This window comes from Zeus faber (genome assembly GCF_960531495.2).
Source record: "Zeus faber genome assembly, chromosome: 8".
Classification (NCBI taxonomy): domain Eukaryota; kingdom Metazoa; phylum Chordata; class Actinopteri; order Zeiformes; family Zeidae; genus Zeus; species Zeus faber.
Window position 1 is genome coordinate 16,391,581 of NC_137195.1, and position 25,446 is coordinate 16,417,026.

Here is a 25,446-nt window from a genome sequence, read left to right on the forward strand (position 1 = left end):
AGACTGCATCACATAAAATGCTCACCATATGGGTCTATAGGTGGCACTGTTGTGTCAACTCAGGGAACTTGTCATGACGTCATCCACTGGCAAGGCAGGGGAGCGTCCACTGACCCTGGCACAGGACTCTCGACGCCGTCACCGGAGTCCTTTGTCAGGGATAGAACTGGTCACGCATGAAAATCAGATTTTTCTCCAAGAAGATTTTTGAAGCCTGATCGAGCGTCATCCGAGCTGCCGCCCGCTGGCATCTGGCCAGTTTGGAAAATGTCACGGGGGGCACAGGTTGTTGCGGGCAGCTTCCATCAAGACTCGAGAGCTGCAGAAACCCCGCCGACTCAGGCGGTGCCGTTTCAGCAGCGAGACATTTAATCCGGACAGAACTCCGCCACGGAGAAACAAATTACTGACACTTAAATCATTACAGCAATGAAGTGAATCATCTTATCTTAGGTTGTTCTGACTTATCAAAAACATTGAAATGGTAAATATTTCCCAATGGCATATCTATAGACATCCATTGCTCTACTTCCAACCCCGCTCCTCCGTATATTGTTCCAGACATATCGATCCATTTCCACATGCCTGCCAGTAGATCCAAAATATTCTTATGACAACTACAATAGCACAGTTTGCTTACTAATCAAGGATAAACTCATTGGGCTAATGGACGTTTTGGAAATTTGTCATAGGGAAATAGTCTATTATTATGAAGGTGATCAGTTGTAATGACAGTTTAATACATAATTTTATTTTGAATGCAGCAGTATTGTGAAAAATGGCCATTAGGAAACAATTATGTTTTCATGGCACATTTCAAATTATACATTTAATCATTTATTGATTTAATTTCATGCTGAGTAATTTGGTCCTCCACAAGGCTTTTTCTCCTTTCATCAAGTCAAGATCCTAGACATCGAATAAAGATCAGTAATATTTTTGGGTTAAGTGCTTTGCTCCGTCTTCCCATTTTCCTCTTGCCAATAAATTTGTCAGAGTTTGAACAAGGTCAAAGTAAATACCACAGCGCCGCAGACTTTAAAGTTTGTACTGACAGACAAGGTTAGAACAGCGCTTCAAAATATTTCGTAGTGTATGAGCGTTTCATGCAGGTTCACCTTGATTAAAAGAGAGAAGAAAAAACAAGGAAAATTTTTACTTTGTCGAAAATGATTTATTACACAACTTTCTTGTTTGCAGCTGCAACCTGTTGAGGCAGATGGAAAAAAAACAAACAATTAGAAAAAGTCTAGCTGTGAACATTATGATTACAATAACCTGTTGGAAAACGTTTCAGCGAAACGCTCACAGAAAAACACACATTCTACCGAGTACATGACAGGAAGCTTGGTTTGCGGGGGGGGAGGGTATTTTCCAAAAAAAATCTTCACCAACACCACAGGGGGAACAGGAGGGAAGAGACATGCAGAGATTCCTCTTGCCAGCTTTGTGAAGCAGCAGGCTGGGCACAGGTCTACTCATCTGCATATTGCTCATTAGCATGGGTAAACAAGAAAACTGGTACCATACGGAAAGCTTGCCAAGCATGAAATTCTCTTCTCGTTTACCCCCTTTAACCTTGTATCACCACAGCACTTCTGCCCCCCCCCCCCCCCCCTCCGATATGACAGAAAACTGCCACCTGTTTGGTTAGTTTTAACCTGTGAGAGTAACAAGACAACGGACAAGAGGGATGCTCTGCAAGATCAAGACACTTGGCCTCTGTGGGAAAGCTGACTTGTATTCCACAAGGCAGGAAAACTTTCCAAAGACACCGGTTTGAGGAAGCCCGCCGGCGCTGTTGCACCAACAGACAAGGCGCTGGATCAAAGCAGCAGGATGATGATGTTTGAGTGAAAGGCGTTTCAGGACATCACCTCCAGTTCTCTTACGTCACTTAAGAGAAGTGTTCACTAGGATGCCATCTTGGCAATGCTTATTCTTAAATAGAGATTTAGCTATAGTCATCTATAGCATACTAGCATCACTATTAACTAGGCATGTCATGATTCTCCAAATCCCCTATATGATTTGACCTTTGAAATTTAAGTCACAATTTGATTAAAACATATTTTAAACATTTTTCCCCCCAGCACTGACAGCTATGCCATTGTTTGAATATAGAGTCTTGATTTGGAAGAAAAACACTAGTATCTCAATAAGTAACTTTTATTTGGATAATAACAATTATAAATAACAAAAATGTGAGAATATTTCGACAATGCACCGAAACAGTCACGAGCTTTATCAAAATCTAGACTTCAGGATAAACAGGAAGTTACTTTTGGACACTTCTTTTAATTTACTCACCAAAATAAGCAAAGAAAAACCGATGCCATTTTTGCCAGAGGGGAACGCTTGGTAGAAAAACTCAAAGTACTAACTGTGTCTTGACTTCTACTAAAACGCGATCGGCTCGATAGTCAACTCTCAGCTTATGCGTCTGCACGTCCACCGTATTGGAGCGGTGGAGATCCGCTGGTGGACGGGTGCAGTGTGCATTGAGGGACACCGCGCAGCAGCCATTTTATATTTCCTACACAGTTTTACATTTTAAATTTAACGCTGCAGAAAATATAGAGTGGAAATCAAAGCGCATGAATGCATTGCTGATGTAATTTCTTGCGCTATAGTACCGCCATCTTTACTGTTTGATTGCTTATTGTATGCATGTATATATATATCGTAATTCATTGTACATTATTCATCTGTACTTTGTTTCCCAATTGAGCTGCTGCAACTTAATTTTCCCCTTGGAAGATAAATAAGGTACTATCTCCATGGCTGTGGATAGGCCATTACAACCTAACAGATTTGCTCTAAGTCAGTCAGAAAAACACCTTAGATCCAGCCGGTATGAATGCTGGATGGGGTAAGTCTACATCAGATTGGCTCTGAAATGGCTGCATTATTCAGATTGGTAACACAACTAGGCCAACACTAAGTGTTCAGTACGAGGGCCACATTTTTATCTTAAGGAATATGAGGCAGTAAAGCTTTCTTTGACAGACATGGGACTACAGCAGCCATGTGGGCCACAAGCGCAAGTAGTGCTACTAACTGCGCTGCATACACCCATGGGGACTACAGAAAACAGCAGAAACCTCGCTCATGCGATTAATTAGGGCATGGCCATATGAAAAAATTAAGTTGTTAATCTGAGTTTCCCACAAGCACAATACTCTCTTATTAATTCAAAATGTAATTTTAATGAATGCAATAGGGCTAATCCCATTGTGCTTTATGCCTATGTAAAGTATAATGGTAATAAAGTCTGACACCTTGCAAGACTGTCTGTAGGACCGTTGCTTCCAAATGAATAAAGAATTACACATTGCAAAATAATTACTGCCCACCACAACAGTATGATTAATGGATGTATAGGCCCACTTGAAATAGTGCAATCTGATGTAAAAAAAAAAAAAAAAAAAAAAAAATTAAAAAATTCATAGTTCAGACAGTAACTTACTGCTGTCACCACAAAAGAAAATTCCAATCAACTAAAAACATTGGTGGAATGTAAAAACTGTAACCAAGTACTGCTAACACGACAATTCGTCCAGATACAAGATGCATCGAAAAGAAAAGCAGCAAAGGTAGAATAACTTTGCCTTCAAAGCAGATAATCAAGGGGTGACTACTGATGCTCCAGGACCAATCTGCAAATGGAACGTTTTAGAAACGCACAAAACCTGGCCAAGCATCCCAATTTAGAGTTCAAGAAGGAGTCAGTGAATTGCAATTAAGCTTACATGAATCCAGCATTATAATGTGTTGTGAAATACACACATTTATACAGCCATTTACATTTGAGACAGCGAGCAGTGCTAGATAACCAAATATGTACCCCATGCCTGCAAGGGATGTGGGACAATGAGACAAGCATTGACCCGAGTAGTCTACTATACTTACCATTCAGTCATGTATCAAAAAATAAAGTCAGGCCTTTAAATAAACATTTCCAACTAATGGACTGTGGGCAAGTAATATGATCGGCGTACGACCGAACACCATTTCACACTATTAACACCGATAACCGTAGGAACCCTGTCACCAAGTCAATTCAAATTTAATGGGTGTACTCTGAAAACTCAAGTCCGTCTCTTTATTTTAATTGTAAATGCCAACACTTAAACGGTTGGTAAACAACATTTTTTTTTGTAACAATTGTAGCTGTCGGCACCATATTTGACAGCTATATGCCATAGTTTATAGATTATTTCTAATGTGCATTCAATTCTTTAGCAACAGTATGTAAGCTGCAAAACATGTTTATTAAGTTCGATAACATCCATTTGTTTCGCATTTGCCGCTACAGCCCTACATGCACGCACGGTTGTATTTGGGTTTTAATGGTGTGGGTACCAGAGTTTGTTATCTGGTAATTGCCAGTTTTTGACCAGGAAAGTCCAAAATATTTAAATCTCTCTGGTTATAATCTTCGGAGAAAAAATAAAAAATCCTTCTAAGCACAATTTTAATTACTGCTGCGAGATAGAATAATAATGACAATTATCGGCTTAGTTTTCCCTGACAAAACAGGCTCGATCATTTAGATAAAAAATTCAGCAAATCTGTTCATTTCCGCATTCAGCAAGTTGCAACAGGAAAGCCAATCAGTTTGGACAATCGAAAGCCGATCTAAACCGTTCACCTCTAAACAATCGCATTTGTTGATTTAGAAATAAGCCCCGCCCGCAGGTTGTGCTTGTAAACCCAGTACACACGGAGCCAAGACAGAGCACAGCATCCTAAACTTGGAGAAGCAGAAAGACGATGTATTGTCAACAAGAAGGACAGGGGAACAGGGATACACACCTGTAGTTTGGCTTTTTTTGGATATTTAATTTTGACCCAAAGCAGATGATAAATATCCATTGTGGTAAATGTTGACGAGACGTCACCACAAACGTTATTTATTTCAACCTACTTGCCATATTACTTTTGTTTTTAAATCTAAATTTTATTTAAGTGAAATGATAATTAAAGCAGCTGCACTTGTTACTTACCGTCCAAACAGAAATTATTTGATTTCAAGTAGTAACATTTGTAATATTGATAACTGACGAGACATTTTATTTTGAATATTAAATAAAAAAATATTCCAAATCGATATGCACTCATGTTTTCATTCTTTATATGACCTGCCTATAAATAGGTTTGAAAACACATATCGGATGGAAATCTCTCCATTTGCCCGGGACATTTTCCAGGACACGTGGACTGGCACCAAATTTTTCTAACGGAAACTCTAGTGAGCACAAACTCAACATATTTTATACACAAAAGATGTTTCTCACCTGGCCAGCAATTCTATCCAGGTCTCTGGTTCCTTGGGCAGTGACTCTGCGACCACTGAGGAGACAGAGGGAAAACAGATCACTATATTGAAGGGATGTAAAACTTTTAACTTAAAAATAAATGAATACACAACATAGCTGTGTTGCGCATAATACCCAATCGACACTGTACGCAGCCCATTACAGACAATTCATTAGTCAAGAAATGTTTGGCATCAATTCCCAACATATATAAGCCAACCCTGAAATTCATAAGAAAATTAGTTTCAGTCAATGCTAGAGAAAACTATTTGATTCAAACAACTGTATGTTATATATCATTCTTGGTGGAAGCAATTCAGTTAATTTGTAAAATTAACACATTAAATTTGGCCTGTTCAACAACACCATTTCTGCTGTGGCAATTGCAGTAGATTCTCAGTGCTATGACCCACCACCGACATGCAAATACACAAGTCTTTTAATCCCTATATTAATGCAATGACAAAAAATGATGGATGGGGGAAGAAAATAAAAATAAAATAAAATAAAAAAAGAATATTGCGATATTGAATGTGGCGATAATGTATAATACACAAACTGCGAGCATTAATATTTTATTAATTAAATCGCTAATATAGTTTTAAAGTTGATAGAATTACCGTTTCTGGTACTAAAATAATAAAAACAATTCAATTCAATCAATAAAACCACTTATTCCTGGTTACCGTTTGTGTTTCCAATGGAAACAAGGGAGGGAATCAGCACCAGAAGTCGCAAACAAAAACTAGTGACAACAAATGACGCTATGCATCAGCCGTCATCTATGCCATGTGTATCCAACAGTTATCATTTCCATAGATATTGCGAACTGCAGTCTTGGCCACACACTTTCCTCATGGAGGATTTACATTTGAGTTTCTGATTTTTCTTGCTGCTGTGTTCATTTATTTACGTTAGCAGCCGTTACGGCTACGTAGCGAGTATACATTTCATTACCAGCTACCCACTGTTTGTTGACATATCAATAAACATGTTTTAACATGGGGGGGAAAGGGGTTTGTTTTATTTCAATATTCACAACACGACTGGTGAAAATGGGCAGAAAAGAGACAACGATGTGGAGCTCCTCTCATACAAAGTAAGTATTTTAACAATGACGCCGTTGGACGTAAACATTACACGTATGGGATGTGACATTGTGTACTGACCATACTAATGCATGTGCAAGTTTACGCCATGACATCAGTGAAAAAAATATGAGTTTTACACTTTTGACTGCAGTCAGGCGAGAAATAAAAAAATAATACAACGCAATATAGCCCAGAATCGTACTGCAATACTTTGTAGTGCGAAACAAAGAATCGCAATATTATCGTATTGGGACACAAGTATTGCGAGATCCCTGGCGATCCCCCGCCTTGAGATGGGCAGAATTTTTTTCATATTCATGCAACATTTGATTTATAATCATTTTAAGTTCACACTTTATTGATAGAATACATCAAGTCTACATCCTGTCACCAAAAGAGTTAAATCTTCATAAGCAGGATACCTCTCATATTCAGCTGCAAGGACAAGCCATTGAGTCTTTTGGTGAGACATAAGCAATAGAAAGGTAAAAAAACTTTACTAAAAGGAATGCTGTGCTTACTGCAAAAACTTAACAGTAATCTAGCAACACATGAACAAGACCATTCTTAAACTCTAAAGCTGTGAGGCTCACCCATTGGGGTCCTTCTCCACCATCTTGAGCAGCTCAAGGGACTGTAGCACCTTGCGGGCCACGTTCTTGGATCCTTTGCTGAAGTGGGCAGGGCACACCCCATTCCTCTTACGACCACCGTAGATCTTGGTCATGGAGCCTACACCAGCACCCCCACGCAGGTACAAGTGACGGACTGTGGATGCTAACAGATACAAAGGAGGACATCTTTATCAACTGACGAGGAAGCAGAAAACCCCATGCTGATGATAGATGGACGGCCAAAGTCACAGATCCAAATAAGTACAAAGATGTGCTTGACGGCACTCTTGATCTCAATTAAATTAGATTAACCACAACCAAACTTAAAACAGTAAGAATACTGTCGCCTGCATACTGTATATAATTGAGTTGTGGGATTAATTATGCAATCAGCTGCTAAATGGATATTACATTTTCACCAAGGGGAATTTGTTAAATATTCCAATTTCTTTGTGTGCGATAAATAAATCCTATACAATAGCCCCACAGCCCCCATTTAAGAGGGTGATTATACATCCTCATTCCAATATTTTGCCTCCACTTGATTTTCTCTGTAAAATGATAACTCTATAGTTAAAGTACCCCGAAGCACTACGACAGAAATTAACAATTTGCTCTTGGTATATACAATAAGTTCTACATTAACTGCAATTCTCTTTGAATATGCCACTCTTGATCTTAGAGATGAATTAAAGAACCAATCAAAAGGAGAGTGCAGACAACTTATCAACCTAAGGGCAGAGATGAGTAAAATCTCCCTCACATTCAAATCATGTATGTTTGAGATGATTTGACTTGCCCGCTCTAATGTAGAACCAGTTCTCATCACTGGGTCCCAGTTCCTTATGCTTGGCAAGCTTGACAAGGTCCACCCAATCTGGCACCTTCAGCTTGCCTGATCTGGGTTGAGAAAAAAAAAAAAAAAAAAAAAAAGATGTTGGTATTTGACACCGTTGAACCACTTCTTGTAGATTCAATAATATAAGACTGAAGATTTAGTATCACTAGGCATTCACAATTACACTGAATGTTTCTTGTGGAAAGCAAAAGCATCAGTGAATACCACTCACTTTTTCAGGAAGGCCGCCAAGGCACGGACAAACTCCTGCTGGTTAACGTCTTTTACTGTGATACCTGGCATCCTGCAATGATTAAAGCACAACTTAATACACTTACATTTCAAAAGCAAATGGGGACGCAGATACCGTTTCCAATTCTGTGCTCACAAAATCGTAGGAATGTACCTGACAGCCACAATGTAGTGGCATGAAGCTCCCGTTTTATGTGTTAGGAAGCACTTATTTTACGCATCATATCTAGGTGCAATGAGACGCCAATGCACAGCCCGGAGACCAACTCCAGTTCTGATGCACATGACCCGTTAAGAGACACTAATAGCAAGTATCTGACCTTGGTAGATTTAAGCAATGTGTAAGCAAGTAATTTTTTATGTGATTTATTGCTCTCCATTTTAGTTGAACCAACTGTTTCACTTGGAAATTGTATAGCTATAATATTGTATAGATATTTTATACAGCATATTATATTATTGGCAAGTATGGGTTGAATACTCAGCATTTGGGTCGGATACCAATCCAAAAAATGCCATCTATGCAAGCCTAAATAAAAGGCTTTAACAGCAAAAGATGCTTCCATCTAACTAACATGTATGTAGTAAACAGTAAAGTACGTAGTTCCAGTCGGTCTTGGCGTTAAGAATAGTTTCCTTACTAAGATAATTCACATGGTAATAACTCTGATCTACTCTTCATTGTTCCCCAAGATCGTATTATTATATACATATTCACCCATCACGTCGATTAATATCCTGTCTTTATTTACACCTAGAGCCAAAAAACCATACCTACCACCTATCCATACCAAACACCTTAAAGTCGTGGTTGCTGCTACATGTGCAGCGCCTACACACGCCGTTCAAGCCGCATTACAGAATAACTAGCTGATAGGATGGGAGTTAGCAGGGAGCTAAGCATTAGCACCACCGTTTGATTAAAAAATAACTGACCGGGTCTAATATACATTACCATCGAATCGTCGCCGGCCACGCCACAATACACTTCTTATCACAGCCGCAACAATTTGTATTAATAGTAGAAATTAAACGAGTTTTGACTTAGCAGTTAGCACGCTAGCTAGCAGGCCTCAAACGGACGGCACGGAGGCGGCCATCACTGTCAAGAGACGGCGTGAGCGGAACACGCGAGACGAAAACGTGTGTAAAACGCCTTGAATCGCATTATACGCTCGACCAAAAGCCACGCTGGCGTGCCTCGGTGTCTAAGAGTTTACCCGGTCGTGTTTCCGATGCCAAACGGAACGTTTCTGCCCCACTTCTCTACGAATATACCCCGGAGGAGTGGAACCCCGGTTACCTTGCTTGCGGATAGCGAAGGGAAGAGGGCAAAACGGGGTTTCCGAGCCGTGGTGAAACGGGCGGTTCTCGCTCTACCACGCGAGACCTGCGCGTTGCTTTTTCCACCGCTTCCCGCACATCGCCGGGGAAGAAGGCCAATCAGGGGCAGGGTGAGGGCTACGAAAACTGTGACGTAACCCTATGGATCAAAAATGTGATGGGAACTTTTTTTTCTGCACAAACTATAATTTACCTTTATGATATAATTATGATTATATGTCATGCATTCATTAATTACTCCTGTAGGAGTACACTACTAGTAGAAATAATAATAACAATAATCATCATCATCATCATCATCATCATCATCATCCCCTTGGAATTAATAATATGTATTTTTTTTTATTTTTGATTTTTTTTTAGGAGTGAATTTAGGAGTTAATTTAGAAAAGATCGACTTCTCCAGCAATACAGCACTCACCTCTTCTTCAGTCTGTATTTATAAAGTCACTTCCAAGTCTAGAAGTTTCCCATGGGAGATCAATGTATTTTCATCCAATCTCAAAATAAATATTTGATGATGATGATGATGATGATGATGATGATGATGACGATGATGATGATGATTATTATTATTATTATTATTATTATTATACTGTACATTCCAGATATCATATTTGTCTTTTTTTGTGTTGAAGTCGCTTCCAAATCTAGGACTCAATCTCCCACTGGTGATCAATACACTTTCATCTAAAACCAGAGAATGAAAAACGTCATCTTTTGATCAGTCATGTGAAGCTTCCAGTCCCACCTGTTGGAACCGCGAAGGCACAAAACAATCGTTTATTTTTATCTTGTTTTTCTCACTTTCATTCATAACGCTTTGCCTGGATGGCTCTGTTCAGAAATTCAAAAGCAAAAATGTCCCTCTCTTAAAAAATAATCCCGTCCCCTAAACGGATTTGCACTATCAACAATAGATGTAGCCTCAAACTGCAGTTGGCAGTTCTTAAGTTGGCAGTAACCATGTAAATTGTTTCTGTTGTATGTTTTATAATGATTAGCATTTTGGTCATGTAATGTTTACTCCCTCACAGTTTGGCGTTCCCTATTCCACTGCCAGCACCCCTATTGTATTGGCAGTTTATGGGAGACTGATCTCACAGACTCACAGACAGCGCCATGGGTGATTTTGTGGGGATATGGGAACATTATCTGGTGCATAACTGCCTGCCCTAGAGTCATATGAAACTCATTTGGATGTAAAAACACAACAGAATACACACACAAAAAAAAGCCATAAAGTTGGATTTCAAATCATCCAGAATGGAGCAAGATTGGCTTTTGGTGGCACTGGAGCTTACATTTTTAACTTTACGTTTTTTGTTTTTTATCCTTTCGGGAAAAATTGTCAGTAGTTATCCATGCATAGGAATAACACGTGTGAGGTTTAAGGGCATTTTCTTTCGTGGGTAGAAGACCTTGCAATTAGGCCGCTTCCAAGTCATGTTCAATCACGTTCACTGTGTGTGTGTGTGTGTGTGTGCGTGTGTGTGTGTGTGTGTGTGTGTGTGTGTGTGTGCGTGTGTGTGTGTGTGTGAGTGTGTGTGTGTGCGTGCGTGTGTGTTTGTATGTACTGTACCTTATATACATAACTACATAGCTGGCTGGCGGTGATGTTGCCCTTTGCACATCTCAGATGGAAAGGGCAGCGGTCCTCCAACATTGACACAATTGATATGTTTGCAGATGGAGGAGGATAGTGGGCAGGTGGATAAGCGGAGGTTTATGAATCAGAGTTTATTCTGTCGGTGGGTGCAGACAGGGAGAGAGACAGAGATAGAGATCGTGGAGGGAAGTGAGGATCCAGGGAATGCGCATACAGAGGACAGATTAAAGAGCTTTACACAAACTATCTGTCGTCGTAGGATTTTTCACCACAGGTAACTGCCTCCTTTTATCCTAATCGGCGCCTTTGGCAGAACGTCGCCCTTCCAGCTCCCCTCTGGGAAGCCCACTCCAGAGACGGTTTGGGTGTGGCGTCACTGTATAGAGCTTCATTGATGAGCTTAGATGATTCTTTATGCAGAATAATTCAAATAATTACAAATTCAAATTGAAAAACCAAACGCGAGATGAAATGAAATGCGATTAATTACCTCAGTCAATAAATTCCAACAAGGCCCTTTAAGTAGCAGAGCAGGGGACGGCTGTATGAAGTGATTATGAAGTGGCATACCGAGGCTATTACAGCCGGTCATGATTATTATGGAAAACTGACGATCACCGGCGGATGTTCCAAAAAGGTCAAACTAATTATTTGGAAAAGACAGGCGGCATATTGAAGCTGCAAATCTTCCATTTCAATATTCATCCACCAGGGTTTTTGTACGGCTGTAATTTGAAAATTTACTCAAATGACATGCCAATCACGGCCGAACGTATTTGCAGGTAAATTATCCATCCGTGTCGTTTGTGTGTGTGCGTGCGTGTCGCGTCGGCGTTCATTCGTGGATCTGTTTTTTTGGTTTTTTTTTGGAAGCCCCGTACGTGTTGGGATATGGGTGAGCGGGCCGGCACGGGGAGAAAGGAGAGAGAGGGCAAACAAAAGCAAAAGGGAGCGATAGACAGAGAGCGTGGGGGGAAAGTCAGTGGCAACAGGATGTTGCCGCGCAGCCCCGTTCGCCGGATTTGGCATGGCGCTCACACCCTCAGCGGGAGGGTCGTGTCGGGGCTGTTATGGCCTGACCTTTTCACTCTCCAGGCACGTTTACAGCTCTCCAATACCTATCAAAAATAGCCCGCACTCCTGTGTCTGCATCTCTGTCTCTCTCTGTCTCTCTCTCGCTCTCTCCCTAGGCCTCAACCACAACCTTGCCTTCAATTCTCTATTTTAAACCGCCTCTATCTCACTCGCGGTTTTGCCATTCCAACCTACTTCTACATATTTAACCTCAAATACTTCCTCCACCTTTATTGCTCTGATCCGATTTGTATTCACTCTATTCAGTGTCTTTCATCATCTTGGACCGCGCCTTTGACAATGCGAGTCGGTCTCCGGGGGCAATCAGCGCTGAAAGGGTTGGAAGCAGAGGGCATGGGTGACGGGCGGAGAGTGGGAGTGAATTCGGCAAGATTCGCAAGGGCAACCCGTAACACGGCGCGCGCAGATTCTGATTTTCTTTCCGCACCGCGAACAATAATGATTCCTTGAAGCCATATTCAAATTTGTTCTCTGGCTTTGTGTTTCTCTCCCTCCCTCTTGCTCCCTCTATCTCTCTCTGTAGAGATGGATTTCACATGGCTCTACTCGCTGTGCCAGTGCGTCCTGTCTGTGTCTGTGATGGTGGTGAGCGTGAGGCTGTGTATGGCCGGCGGTGGCGGCGAGGCGGTGGCCGGGGTCCAGGAAGGATCCCGGGGAGCCGGGGAGAACAGCAGGAGTGTCTCATCCTGCCTCCGGCTGTGTCTGGGCTGGTTGGGGGCCGTGGGCGGTGCGGTGGGGGTCCCTGTGTCTGTGCTGCTCAACCTGCGGTCCCCGCAGTGTCTGTACACCTGCATCCCACTGGTGTGCTGCCCCCTGCTGGTCAGGCAGTTCACAGTGTGTCTGCTGCTGCTGCTCAGCCTGGATGCCCATCTGCAGCGGCGCCTGGTTGGCAGGTGACTGTGGTGATGATAACAATATTAATAATAACAATAATAAAGAAAATAACTAAGTGCACTTAATACAAATAAATAATTCTTATATTTAATTTCAATTTTATACATGTATATAATTCTCAAGATAATCCTCACAATAGTTTGAGGAAAAAGTCCAGCAGCAATTTGACAAGATAAGATTATTGATCCACCATGGGAGAAAGTCAGATTTAACTAATCGGACTAATTTGATAGAGCTGGACACATGTACCGTTGGATATTTGGACTTTCTGTATCCATGCAGTACTTGGATTCATTTCTATTCCAGAGGAACTAAAACAAATTGTGAGCAAAAGCACACACTCTGAAGCTAAAATCAATGTAAGGAAAAGGAGAGATGCCGCCGAATTCGCTTGGGATGCAAAAATAATATGGATTAGTTTACCAGCAAATCATAGTTGATAGTTAAAAAGCTTAAAAGTATTTCATTATGTACATACAAATACTGACAGTGCACGTAGCTCAGGAAAGGCTGCATATTCAGCTAAAAAATAAGGGAAATTAAAGAATGAGCTCTGGACCCTTTAACCTTAAAGCCTTATTAACATGCCTTATTACAGCTTTTTTTAAACCTTAATGACTTACAGAATGTTCTTTGTTGATAGTGGAGCCTAATGTCCAGTGGACACTGATGACTTTGCACCAGTTTGTGCAAATGAGAGTTAGTTTTTTGGTACTTTCCACTCAATTAATATCTTCTCAAGGACAAAAGCTTGTGATCAGTTAATGAGCCAAATTACTTTGAACAGGGATTGGCAGCAGGGCTTGGATCACTATTTTAAAATCAATTTCCATGATGAAAGGAATGTCTATTTGCCGAGATATTAAAGCAGAGGCAGATATTTGAGAGTGTGTTGGTGATCTGCCAATGGGGTTTCATTCCAAGATGCAGTAATTAATTATTAATAATTATCAGCAAAAGTAGAGGCGCACGACCACTGCAGATGCTGCAAACTATATCAAAGTCCAGTCAAGCCTTCAGGTAGGGATGGAAACCCCGCTGAACATGTATAAATTCATAAATGGAAGAAATCTTGAGCAGGGGCTCCAAAGAGTGAGCCGAATTTCAGGACGGCTAAATGCGCAATAGGTTCCTAGTGGGTGATGTACAGTACGTGGTATTGCTAGCGCTACAGTAGTGTTATAATGATGAGTTGTGTGGAATACTGTACCTTAAATCATTCCTTATTTAAATGTTACCCTGTGTTTGCTTCATTCTAAAATAATGCAATCTAACCTTTTCACTTATCACTAATTTATATATCACACTATTAGTTTCACTTCATAACGTTATTTATGCTTTGGGATGGTATTTCACAGGTATATTCCAATTAAATAAACATCAAACCATGTGTGTGACAGGTACTGTTCGTTCGTGTCCCACCGCCGGGCCCTCTGTGTGGTCCTGCTCTGCTGGGTCAGCTCGGTCCTCTTCTCCTTTGCCCAGTTCATCGGCTTAGATGTGCTGGACATCTGGAGCAGCGGCGGGACCGGACTGGGGCGGCTGGAGGGCAACTGGACGCCCTCCTCTCCTGCCCCTTCCACTTCCCCGCACCTCAAGTATCCCCACAACTTCCTGGTCATTGGGAAGTATCTCCCGTACGGAGGGTTCCTGTCAAAGTTTTACGTGGAGGACTTGCACAACTTCACCTATGCTGAGATCCACGGTAACCACTGGGGTGTGTGTGCCCCGGACACTGTCCTCAGTCCCGGCTTCCTGGTGTACGTCTATGGTCTTACGGTCTTCCTGCTTCCTGTAATGGGGTTGCTGGCCATTTACCTGGACCTGCTGTGCACCAGGAATCACCGGCAGGTCCCATTCAGTCTGACAGCACCTCTCAAGCTGGACCCGTCCCCGTCTCATTCCCTGGCTCTGTCTCTCTTCCTTCTGGTTCTGCTGTGCCTGCCCCTCCACATTAGCCACGCAATCTTGCTTTTCTCCCCCAAAAACAACCCACCCACCTGGTTTTATTTGGTCGCCTCATTCCTTCATCAGCTGTACGGTCTTGTACCCCCACTCCTTTTCACTCCCGCTGAGAAGAAGGCGGGAGTGCAACGGCCGACCTTTCCTCCCGCTCTTCCTCACCTGCCGCCGGGTGTCGCCCCCTCCCCGGGGAAGGCTGTGGGTAGGGCCCTGTGTGAGGCCTTGCAAGGAGCTTCCTGGTGCCAGGCCAAAAACTCCCTCAAGGCCAAAGTGTGTCCGGGAGTGTAAAATCACAATGAGGTGAAAGATCATGGCTGTGCTTCTCAATGCAAACCCTGATTTCCCTTGGGATTCAGACAACAGGGGAAACTAGGTTGTCTTTCTAGGACGTGCTTCTGCATATGCCTGTGTGTGTGTGTATATGTGTATTTGCATACCAAATAGCTTGAATTTATGATAAATAGTTTGTGGAACAGAGCATATAATAAGTAGATTCAGATTTGGTATTTACTTGTTATTTTTAACTCATCAGCAGGCTCCTCCAGTGATTTGGAAGTGAAAAAAACAGTTCATTATGAAGTCTCAATTTAAATGTCAATGGGAAAATGAAGCCTTGCCAAAACACAGGTGTGTGTTTACTCCGGGTTTTCTTCCTTGTGATCCCGCTTTAAGCCAGTTTTTAGTCCCCACTAAGCCACCGCACCCAGCAACATGGATCTACAGGAGCCGATGTTTGATGAAACACGTTGTAATAACACAATGCTCTACACAGGACCTGACATCGTAGGGAAATCGTAATTAACCAACGACAACAGACTCTCTGTGGTTGTTTTGATTAAATGTTTAAAGACAATGTGATCGTCTTATGGAATAAAGGCGTCCTTCCTAAAACAACTGTAAAAACACTCTTCACAAAATAAAGGACTATTTCTTGCAGCCCCAATGTGGCTGTGGCAGCAAACATATTCATCCTTTCCTCTTCCACCCATTTGTTTTTGTCTCATCCCATGAAAACTATATTTGGTTTATTTATTCATCTCTCGCTCATTAGCTTTCCACTTCCCCTAACTCCCCTAAGTTTTAATTTTTCGCTTTAATTATCTCCCCGCTTTTACACTGAACCTGTCCTAGATGGGTGTATCTGGTAAAGAGAGGGAGAGCAAAGGAGGAAAACACAAAAAATAATAAAATGTCCCAGCGACTTGCGTGTGACTGCTCCTTCAATTGTTCCACCTGCTTTAAAACACTGAGGGGGGGGATTCACAAAAGGATTGTGTGGCTTTTTGTGGCCTGTGCAAATAACAGAAAAAGTGAGCATCTAATTCACAAAGCAAATGGTGAAATGCACCCCTTACTGTGCTGCCACGTAAATAGTGTCTCGTGCGCTGGTGCTATTTGCACGTACTTAAATTAGGTATTATGCATACATTCGGCGCAAAATTGGCCCCTTTCTATGCAAATGAGCCTGGTTGCAAAAAAAAGTCCAATTCACCGGCGCTAATATTCACACACAGTTAGAGTGAATTTATTACCATCTGCATAATTATAATTATTATTACTGTCACGGCATCCGAAGGTAGCGATGCCTTGAGCAGTCCGTGGTGGATTTCAAAACTTTGAATAACATATTGTATAAAAAAGGCTTTACAAACGTTGGAAAAAACGGCTCCATTACTCCTATTCAACTCGTTAGACATAGACAAAACAACTAAAAGTTATAGGGAATGGCGATAAATTGGTCAAAATTGGCATTGAACCACAGATGGCATTGAATCTCACAGAACAGGACCATGGACAGCTCTGCTGCACCTGAAAGGCTGCGGCGTTCGGCCCACACTGAAAGAAATGAACCCTGTGGTAGAGTAAAATATATTAAATTAACTGTCATCATTTCTACATTGAAATATTAATATTAAGGGAGAACTTGAATTTTTTTAAGTAAACATTTAAATATATACACATTTTATTCATGTAATAAATGAACTGTGTGTTTACTCATACAATTTCAATGTTTTATAGTAACTGCACATAAACCGAAAAATACTAAGTACATTTTAATTTAAAGGTAAAGTATTTCAATCTGCCCATCTCTGCGAATCCGCAAAACAAGGGCAGGTTGCACTCAGCAGAAAAACTTTATCGCCGTGTTTGCGCCCTCATATCATTAGCTCAATATCTTTTGTGAATCGGACGCCGAGACGGCTCAGGTAGCGGGCGCAATTGATGCTTAATTCGTGGTGCTTTTATAACAGCGGCAATCCATTCTTTTTGAATTCGCCCCTCTGTGTTTCCCGATCATGCCAGAAGCGCTGACACGCTCAACAACCTCAATCAATGGCGGCTGCCCCCGCTGCTTGCACGCCTCCGTGCACAGCTAAGGTCACACGGTCAAGATAATATAAGACTCGCCGCGGTCACTAACTCAGCCGCCGAGGCTAACGCAGGTCACCCTCGGGGACGGTTAAACAGCGCGTGTAATCAGACATGCCGTCGCCAGAGTCGGGGGGGGGGGTGTCGTGTTCCGATCGGCTGTGCTGTTTACGACCACTCGTAGAAATGAAAAATGAGCGTCATAAACAGCCGTAAACAACAGATTCTGTGATGCCAGCCCGTTCCCTGGGTGTTAATGGGTAGAATGGTGTGAGTGTTACTCACGGGCTTCTGGTAGTCATTACAGGGGGGATTATGGCACATGTGATGCATGATATAAAAATCCAATGGGGACTTAATATAATTGACTGTTTTGTTCCAAACGCATTTGCTGTCATGTCCATTGATTTCAAATCACACTGGTGATCGCGTGGGGGGGTCCTAATGTCATCAGGTTTGATGGCAGCGTTGCATCATCATTATATTTGGATAATGAGTGGTTTTCCAGGATGAAATAGAGCCAGCGCAGCAACGGGCCAAAAAGGTCTCCTAAAATATAAAACTGGAACTGGAAACCGATGATGAAATTATTTTAGCAGCTACTGCGTACACCAATCAGCCCCCACATTAAATCCACCTGTCTAATATTGTGTAGGTCCCCGTCGTGCCGCCCAAACAGCTCTGACCTGTCGAAGCATTGACTCCACGAGACCTCTGAAGGTGTCCTGTGGTATCTGGCACCACGATGTTAGAAAACATGATGTATCGGACCAGGCCAGCCCCTCTCAATTCCTCCTTGGTCCAGTTCTGACGTGGACAGAGGTCAGCATGGGCACTCTGACCGCTCTGCGTCTACACAGCCCCATACACAGCAAGCTGCGATGCACTGTGTGTTCTGACACCTTTCATTTCTGTCAGCGGTTCACCGGTCGTCCTTCCTTGGACCACTTCTGGTAGGTACTAGTCTTTGCATACCAGGAACAGTCTACCACTCTAAGACCTGCCGTTTTGGAGATGCTCTGACCCAGTCGCCTCGCCATCACAATTTGGCCCCACACTTGCACATTTTTCCTGCTTCCAACACATCAACTTCAAGAACTGACTTCATACGTTCACTTGCTGCCTATTAAATCCCACCCCTTGACAGGTGCCATTGTAACAAGATGATCAATGTTGTTCACTTTACCTGTGGTTTTAAAGTTTGCTGATCGGTGTATATTCACTGAAGCTAAAAAGGTGTCATTAACTATTCATACAGCAGCCAAGATCCTGCTCTCCATGCACCATATACCTCTTCCATCTGAGGTCAAGGGCAATAGTCACATTTTTATTATACACCGATCAACCACCACATTAAATCCACCTGCCGAATATTGTGTAGCCCCCGCTTGTGTCACCAAAACAGCTCTATCCCGTCGAGGCGTGGACTCCACAGGACCTCTGAAGGTGTCCTGTGGTATCTGGCACCAAGACGTTAGCAGCAGATCCTTTAAGTCCTGTAAGTTGCGATGTGGGCCCTCCATCCCACAGATGCTCCATCGGATTGATATCTGGGGAATTTGGAGGCCAAGGCAACACCTTGAACTCTTTGTCACGTTTCAATCCAATCCATTCAAACCATTTCTGAACAATTTTTGCAATGTGGTAGGGCGCATTATGCTGCTGGAAGGCCACTGCCATCAGCAAATACTGTTGCTATGAAGGGGTGAACAGTACTTGAATCTGTAACAATGTTTAGGGAGGTGGTATGTTTCACATCCACATCAATGCCAGGGCTAAAGTTTCCCAACAGAACGTTGTCTAGAGCATCACGTTGCCTCTGCTGGCTTGCTTTCTTCCCATAGTGCATCCTGGTGTCATCCCCTCCCCGGGCCACCTTCTTCAGTTCCTCCATGGTCCAGTTCTGACATGGACAGGGGTCAGCATGGTCACTCAGACCGGTCTGTGGCTATGCAGCCCCATACACAGCAAGCTGTGATACACTGTGTGTTCTGACACCTTTCTATCTTAACAGCATAACTTTTTCAACAATTTGTGCTACAGTCGCTCTTCTGTTGGATCAGACTAGACGGACTTCAATCCTCACGCGCGTAAATGAGCCATGGGCGCCCATGACCCTGTCACCGGTTTGCCGGTTGTCCTTCCTTGGACCACTTTTATTAGGTACTAACCACTACATACTGGGAACACCCCACAGTGACTGACTTGTTTTGGAGATGCCCTGACTCAGTTGTCAAGCCATCACAATTTGGCCCTCGTCAAAGTCGCTCAGATCGTCACGTTTGCCCATTTTCCTGCTCCAAACACATCAACTTGAGGAACTGACTGTTCACTTGCTGCCTAATATACCCCACCCCTTGACAGGTGCCACTGGAATGAGACGATCAATGTTATTCACCTGTCACTGGTTTTAATGTTGTGGTGATGGGCACCCCGGTGGCTCACCTGGTAGAGCGCGCTATTATCAAGGCTCGATTTTCTAGGGTTCACTTTCGGCACAAGGCCATTTTCTGCATGTCTCTCTGTCTCTCCGCCCTGTCGCTTCCCAATGAAGCAAGAAAAAGTTCCCAAACATTTCTTGAAAAATAAAAAATAAAATATAATGTTGTGGCTGATCAGCATATATTCCCCATGGTGTCCTCCTGAAGATCTATCTGCTGTGGGTTGCGAAAAACACTACCTTCTGACACCTTCTGTGTCAGATGGTCTCATAGGTGGAGATAAAGTGATACAGGCCCACGGATGAAAAATGCTCCACAAACACACATTGTATTTCAGTGTCAATGTTATAGATCCCTGTGCGGATCAAAGCGTATAATAAAAGGCGTGTGTTGGAGCAGGTTTGCGTGCAAGCCCATCACTTTTAACTCCTTGTGTGTGTGTGTGTGTGTGTGTGTGTGTGTGTGTGTGTGTGTGTGTGTGATCGTTGGCGGCCCGGAGCTCAGTCTCCGGCTGGTGGCGCCCGGTGAGTCCATTACTCTGATTGCGGTTTGACAGTCTGTCTTTATGACGGGCAACCATGGAGCCGCGCCATCGATGGAAGACAAACACATTGATCCATCACCTGGCGACCCCCGGCGGCTTTCAAATTCAGCCCCACACGCGGATGGACATGTTGAGTGCTTCTTGACAGGATTGGCTATTGATTGTGTGGAAGTTAATAGCGGAGTCATATTTTTTTGTGTGCATCTGATACAACCCCGCTCCCTCTCTCTCTCCCTCGCTCTCTCTCTCTCGCTATCTGTCCTTATGATTCATTAGTGCTGCACAGAGCCCTTCTGTTTTTGTTTATTCCCCTTCCATTCTCAACGTGCTGCCAGTTCTAACTAGCTCTGCTGGCTCCATTTTTATCTTCCCACCTATAACTCGGCTATTCCCCATTGATCCAATCATATGCTCCATCACCTGTTTCTCTTTTCGCAGGATCTCAAGAACAACTCTGTCTAATTACACAGTAAACACATCCAAAAACCAGACAAGCCCCCCGAGGTTAATTTAAGAGTCTTTTTTTATTTTGTCGTGCTTTGTATCTTTTCCCTATAAAGAAATAGTTAGCTATATATCAACAATGACACATGGAGTCTCAAATAAACAAGAGAGCGAAAGACAGAGGAGAGGCGACAACTACGCACAAAAGACAGAGAGAGAGAGGCAGGGAAAGAGAGGAGGAGGGCAAGGAAATAGTGAAAAAGTCGGCAATTTCTCTACAGTAGATAGAAAAAAAGATGACATGGAAAGTGTACAGTTCATTAACATTTACAATTATAATAATAACAACAGCAATTATAATAATAACAATAACGACAATCATAATCGTTCAAATCATGATAATAATAATTATTAAAAAAAAAACAATACGACCTCTGATATTTCATAAAGACAAATTAAACATATTTTTTATTTATTTTATATTTTTCTTCAAAGAACACGGGACAGTAGTTTGTTCGGCGTTGCACCTCTAGGCTAATATTCTGTTAGTATAGTTGCATCATAACTCATATTTCAATAGTAAACTGTTTTCTTATTTCTTAAAAGTTTCATTTAATTTATGTTTACTGTTCTTTTTTATACAAACAAGGGGTTCAGAGATATGTATACTTATTCTGTAATGGTGTTTACATATGAATGTATGCATGTCCATGTGCACGTGTGCAGTGGCGCCCATTCAAATACCCCCCCCGATTCCGTTTGTCTCGTCCGTCGCTTATTCCCTCGTCGCTCACCCCCTCCACCCCCCCCAAGACTGTGAAGCTTTTTATCCTCTTAATGACATTTTAAAATAATTAAGCTTTTCTTTTTCTTTTTATTCCTTTCCCCTTCGTTGGGAAGGCAGCCCAGCACTAATCCTTTCATTATTAGCATCCAACAATGGGGAGCAAATTCAGGAGGATGGGGGCGGGGGGAGAGTGCGGGGGGCGGGGGTGGGGGGGTGGGGGCGAGTGAGGACGGACGTGGATACGAAAAAAAAAAAAAAAGGCAGGTGACGTGGTAAAAGGTGAGCGGAGGGACGGAGATAATTCAGGAGATGGAGAGCCAATTACAGAAAATGAAAGCAAACTTCTCTTGGCTCGGGCGGAGGCAAAAACAAGTTATCAGCTCGGTTCGACGTCCGCCGCGGGCCTGCCACCAGCCGGGACGGCGAAGCAGAATATTGCGGATCACGTAACTGGTTCATTAGACTACGGGTGCCTTGAGAGACTCAGGGTTTACACTCTGCAACACCGCTGGGGATTATATATGAGTTGCGCTGTACACAAAGGCTGCTTTGGCAATTTTAAATAATTCATTTTTTTTCCCCCCTCACACGGAGGCGCTCCGTAACTCCCGGTCGCTCCCCGCCACCCACTCCTGTCCTCCCCTCTCCACGCTCCCCCTCGCCTTCTGAAATGGATGTTGTTTTTTTTTTTGCAGGTCGTCAGCTGCCTCTAATTCCCCTTCCAGTTTGATGACTTTGCAGGCGGAGTGCCAGCTCACTTTGTGCCCGCCTCCTCCCCCGTTCCCCCGCGTTCCCCCTCAATCGAAATGATTAAGGTATGATTTCCTTCCATCTACGCCTATTTTTACACCCCTTCTCCCACTCCCTTTCCCCTTGTCTCCCCAACCTTCAGTGTAATGCACAGTCATTAACGGCTGGTGAGTCTTTTTCTCAGTCGGTCTATGGGTGAGTGGAATGGAGGATGCACAGATGGATGGAGGGATGGAGGGATAGAGGGATGGAGGGATGGAGGGATAGAGGGATGGAGGCATAGAGGGATGGAGGGATGGAAGGATGGAGCTGTACACAGTTGTTTTCAGAAGGCGGCCTGTCGCGGCGTGTTGCGTGTGCGTGTGCGTGTGCGTGTGTGCGTGTGTGTGCGTGCGTGTGTGTGTGTGTGTGTGTGTGTTTGTCTGCGCGTGTGTGAGTGTGTTTGTGAGAGGACGGGGATTGGGGAGGAGGAGGAGGGATAGAGGGAGGAGAGGAGCGGAGAGGAGGAGGTGCTACAGCAGGTACTCCTTCTTGCCCTGGCTGGCGTCGTTTCCGTTGAGGAACGCCTCCTGCACCTCCCCGTGCTCATCCAACCCACTGGCCTCATGGGTGAGATAGGAACCTGCACGGACCGAAAGGGAGAGAGAGAGAGAGAGAGAGAGAGGGACAGAGATATAGAGAGAACAAAAGCAAGAGGTAGAGAGAATGAAATGGGGAATGGAAGGTTAGGTGGTGAAGCAGCATAGACCTCGCAGCGCCATGCAGCATTATCAAACCATTCAGTGCTGATATTATTGAGTACTCTACCTGCGATTGATTAATTCATTAGTTCACTAATTATTAAGTCAATACCAAGCAAGAATAGGCTCTCGGGTGCGGTATGAGCCTACCAGTGGTAATGGTGATAAAACAGCGGGAGGAAGAGGGGAGGGAACCAGAGAGAAGATGACACAGAATAAGAGATAGAGAGGAGGAGGAGGAGGATAGACAGAGAGACAGCGGAGGGGGTGGGAAAGGGAAAGTTAGGCACAACAGGAGAATGGCAGGGCGTCACTCAGAAAGAACCCCCCCCCCCCCACAAAAAAACACCCGGCAGCCTCGCTCACGCCCCGCGCCATTAATCAATCGGCGCCCGGGGTGGGAACGCTCTCCAATAGCTTCCCGGCTCGCGGCACTCCTCCCCCCCCCCCGCCACTCTCATTCTCCTCGGCCAGGAGAGATTGACCGGCCGGCTGTCAGCGGGCGCGCGCCGAAGACAGAGCCCTAATGACCCCGTGTTTGCGGCGGGCCGTCGTAATGGCCCTGTATTTGGGGCTGACGGGCGGTCGGCCCGGTACGCAGCGTTGAGGGACGGCCCGCCACGCCCCGGGGGCCTTCTTTTTCGCCGCAGGCCCTTCCCCCCGCCTCGCGTTTTTTCTACGTTCCCGAGTTCTCTCTTGGCAGCGGGCGCCGCGAGAGGGCATCGCCGGCCAAGCCCGGAGGAGGTACTTAAACGGATGGAGGACTCGGGGAGCCGATGCCTCCCCTTAATTGACGAGCCTCGATACGCCAACGCGGAGTCGTAAAGCGGAGGCGCCACGCCCACATCTCGCACTCGACCCTTTCTCGTCTTTCTCCCTGACGGCGCCAAGGTTGTACACTACATCACGAGGATCGTCTTGGCAGAGCGATGCCTCCTCTTTTATCTATATAACACAGCCAATTTTTTACACCTCTTTCAAATCATTCCCCCCTCCCTCCCACCCCTTTGGTGTGTTGCATTACAAAGTGGCGAGAAATGAAAATGAATCCCTGCGGAAACTGTGATGAATTTGTAAAGCTTTCAACTCAGAGGGGTACACGGTCGCTGGAAGTGTGTGTATATGTGTTTGTCTGTGTGTGTGTGTGTGTGTGTGTGTGTGTGTGTGTGTTTGTCTGTGTGTGTGTGTGCGCGTGTTACCTTTTTGTCGAACCGAGCACCAGATGGTGACGATGAGGACACAGATGACGGTGAAAACCAGCAGGGCTAGGATACCCCCTATCACCGCATAGGGAACTGCACTGTGTGTCTCCACCATTGCACCGGGGTCTGACAGAGAGAGAGATGGGGAGTCAGAAAATAGAGAGAGGGAGGGAGGTGGGTTACAGATAGAAAGAGGGGAAAGAGGTAAAAAGGAAAAAGATAAACATTATCATAAAGAATAAGGACATTAAAATGCTTGCCAGAACAGAAGAGAGAGAGAATGAGAGAAAGAGAGAGAGAGAGAGAAAGAAACAGGAAGGAGGGAAAAAAAAAACCTCAATATCTTCCAGCCCAGGTTGCATTATCACCCATCTTCACCTTTTACATTGCAGACTTCCAGACGGAGAACGGGTGAGAAAATGAAATAGCGAATGGAAAGACTGAATAAAAGAAACAAGTGTGTCAGCCTCCGAAAAGCCACTCCAGCCAAGTATCTGTCAAGAGGATAATGCATTTTGAATGAGGAAAAACTTTGTGTGTGTGTGTGTGTGTGTGTGTGTGTGTGTGTGTGTGTGTGTGTGTGTGTGTGTGTGTGTGTGTGTGTGTGTGTGTGTGTGTGTGTGTGTGTGTGTGTGTGTGTGTGCGCGTATGCGTGCGTGTTCATACCCAGTATAATCCAGCCCCGGGAAATGAATTCTAAACACCTCGCCAAAGGAGATGGAACCGGGGCGACAAAAAGAGAGCTTAAATTCCACCCCATTTTGTAATATGAAAGCACTGATGTAGAGAATGTTCTGTGACAAGTTTATCCAAAGAGGGCTTTTAATAACCAGCGCTCTCAGAACGCAACGCAACAACACAGATACAGATAAGAAAAAATGAGGATTGTAAAAATAAAAAAATAAAAAACACCCCCCATCACAAACTTTGGGGCTGGAATATGTATGTGTGTGTGTGTGTGTGTGTTTGGGTTGTCGACAAAGACAAAAGTAAAAGATAAAAAAGTCTTGCAGAGTTGAGGAGCTGAGGTCGGTTTCAATGCAGCATCTGGAATCCAAACCCGAATACTGACGCGGGGCTGGAGGCCGGCGGGGAGCGACGTCGGGGGGGAAAAAAAAAAAAAAAAAAAAAAAAGGTTCTGGAGTGTG

At 43.7% G+C, this 25,446-nt stretch overlaps 3 protein-coding genes across 6 annotated transcripts in view; 1 reads left to right on the plus strand and 2 right to left on the minus strand.

Moving 5' to 3' along the window:
• Window positions 1-1,152: 1,152 nt before the first annotated feature.
• On the minus strand, window positions 1,153-9,452 carry rps19 (ribosomal protein S19). Of its 2 annotated transcripts, none has more exons than XM_080005085.1 (6): window positions 9,420-9,452; window positions 8,097-8,168; window positions 7,826-7,926; window positions 7,006-7,189; window positions 5,301-5,355; window positions 1,153-1,207 (listed from the first exon to the last, which is right to left on the minus strand). In XM_080005085.1, the coding sequence occupies exons 2-6, from the start codon at window positions 8,165-8,167 to the stop codon at window positions 1,178-1,180; spliced, it is 441 nt and encodes a 146-aa protein (XP_079861211.1). In that variant the 5' UTR covers window position 8,168; window positions 9,420-9,452; the 3' UTR covers window positions 1,153-1,177. The 2 variants fall into 2 exon arrangements, with proteins under 2 accessions (XP_079861211.1, XP_079861212.1); XM_080005086.1 differs by having other exon boundaries at window positions 9,337-9,428.
• A 3,237-nt stretch (window positions 9,453-12,689) lies between these two features.
• On the plus strand, window positions 12,690-15,308 carry LOC307233459 (adenosine receptor A1; the record flags this gene model as incomplete). The annotated part of the gene is made up of 2 exons (XM_080004795.1): window positions 12,690-13,057; window positions 14,459-15,308. 2 exons carry the CDS (start codon window positions 12,690-12,692, stop codon window positions 15,306-15,308), a joined length of 1,218 nt encoding a protein of 405 aa, XP_079860921.1.
• A 5,591-nt stretch (window positions 15,309-20,899) lies between these two features.
• cadm4 (cell adhesion molecule 4) overlaps window positions 20,900-25,446 on the minus strand; it is a 184,142-nt gene continuing 179,595 nt past the window's right edge. For 2 of the 3 annotated variants that reach the window (XM_080005000.1, XM_080004999.1), the window contains exons 7-8: window positions 24,296-24,424; window positions 20,900-22,978 (exon numbers count right to left, since the gene is read on the minus strand). In XM_080005000.1, the coding sequence (XP_079861126.1) occupies window positions 22,869-22,978; window positions 24,296-24,424 (239 nt within the window). In that variant the 3' untranslated portion in view covers window positions 20,900-22,868. Of the gene's footprint in view, window positions 22,979-23,163; window positions 23,243-24,295; window positions 24,425-25,446 lie in introns of all 3 variants that reach the window. The other variant, XM_080005001.1, reaches the window with a different exon arrangement.

Bases quoted from the DNA above. Each gene is read 5' to 3' on its own strand.
- rps19 (XM_080005085.1), bottom strand. From the start codon at position 8,167: ATGCCAGGTATCACAGTAAAAGACGTTAACCAGCAGGAGTTTGTCCGT. The intron at 5,356-7,005 runs GTGAGCCTCACA...CTGTCTCCTCAG, and splicing joins GTGGAGAAGGACCCCAATGG to TGGTCGCAGAGTCACTGCCC. The intron at 1,208-5,300 runs GTGAGAAACATC...CTGCCTCAACAG, and splicing joins TGGATAGAATTGCTGGCCAG to GTTGCAGCTGCAAACAAGAA.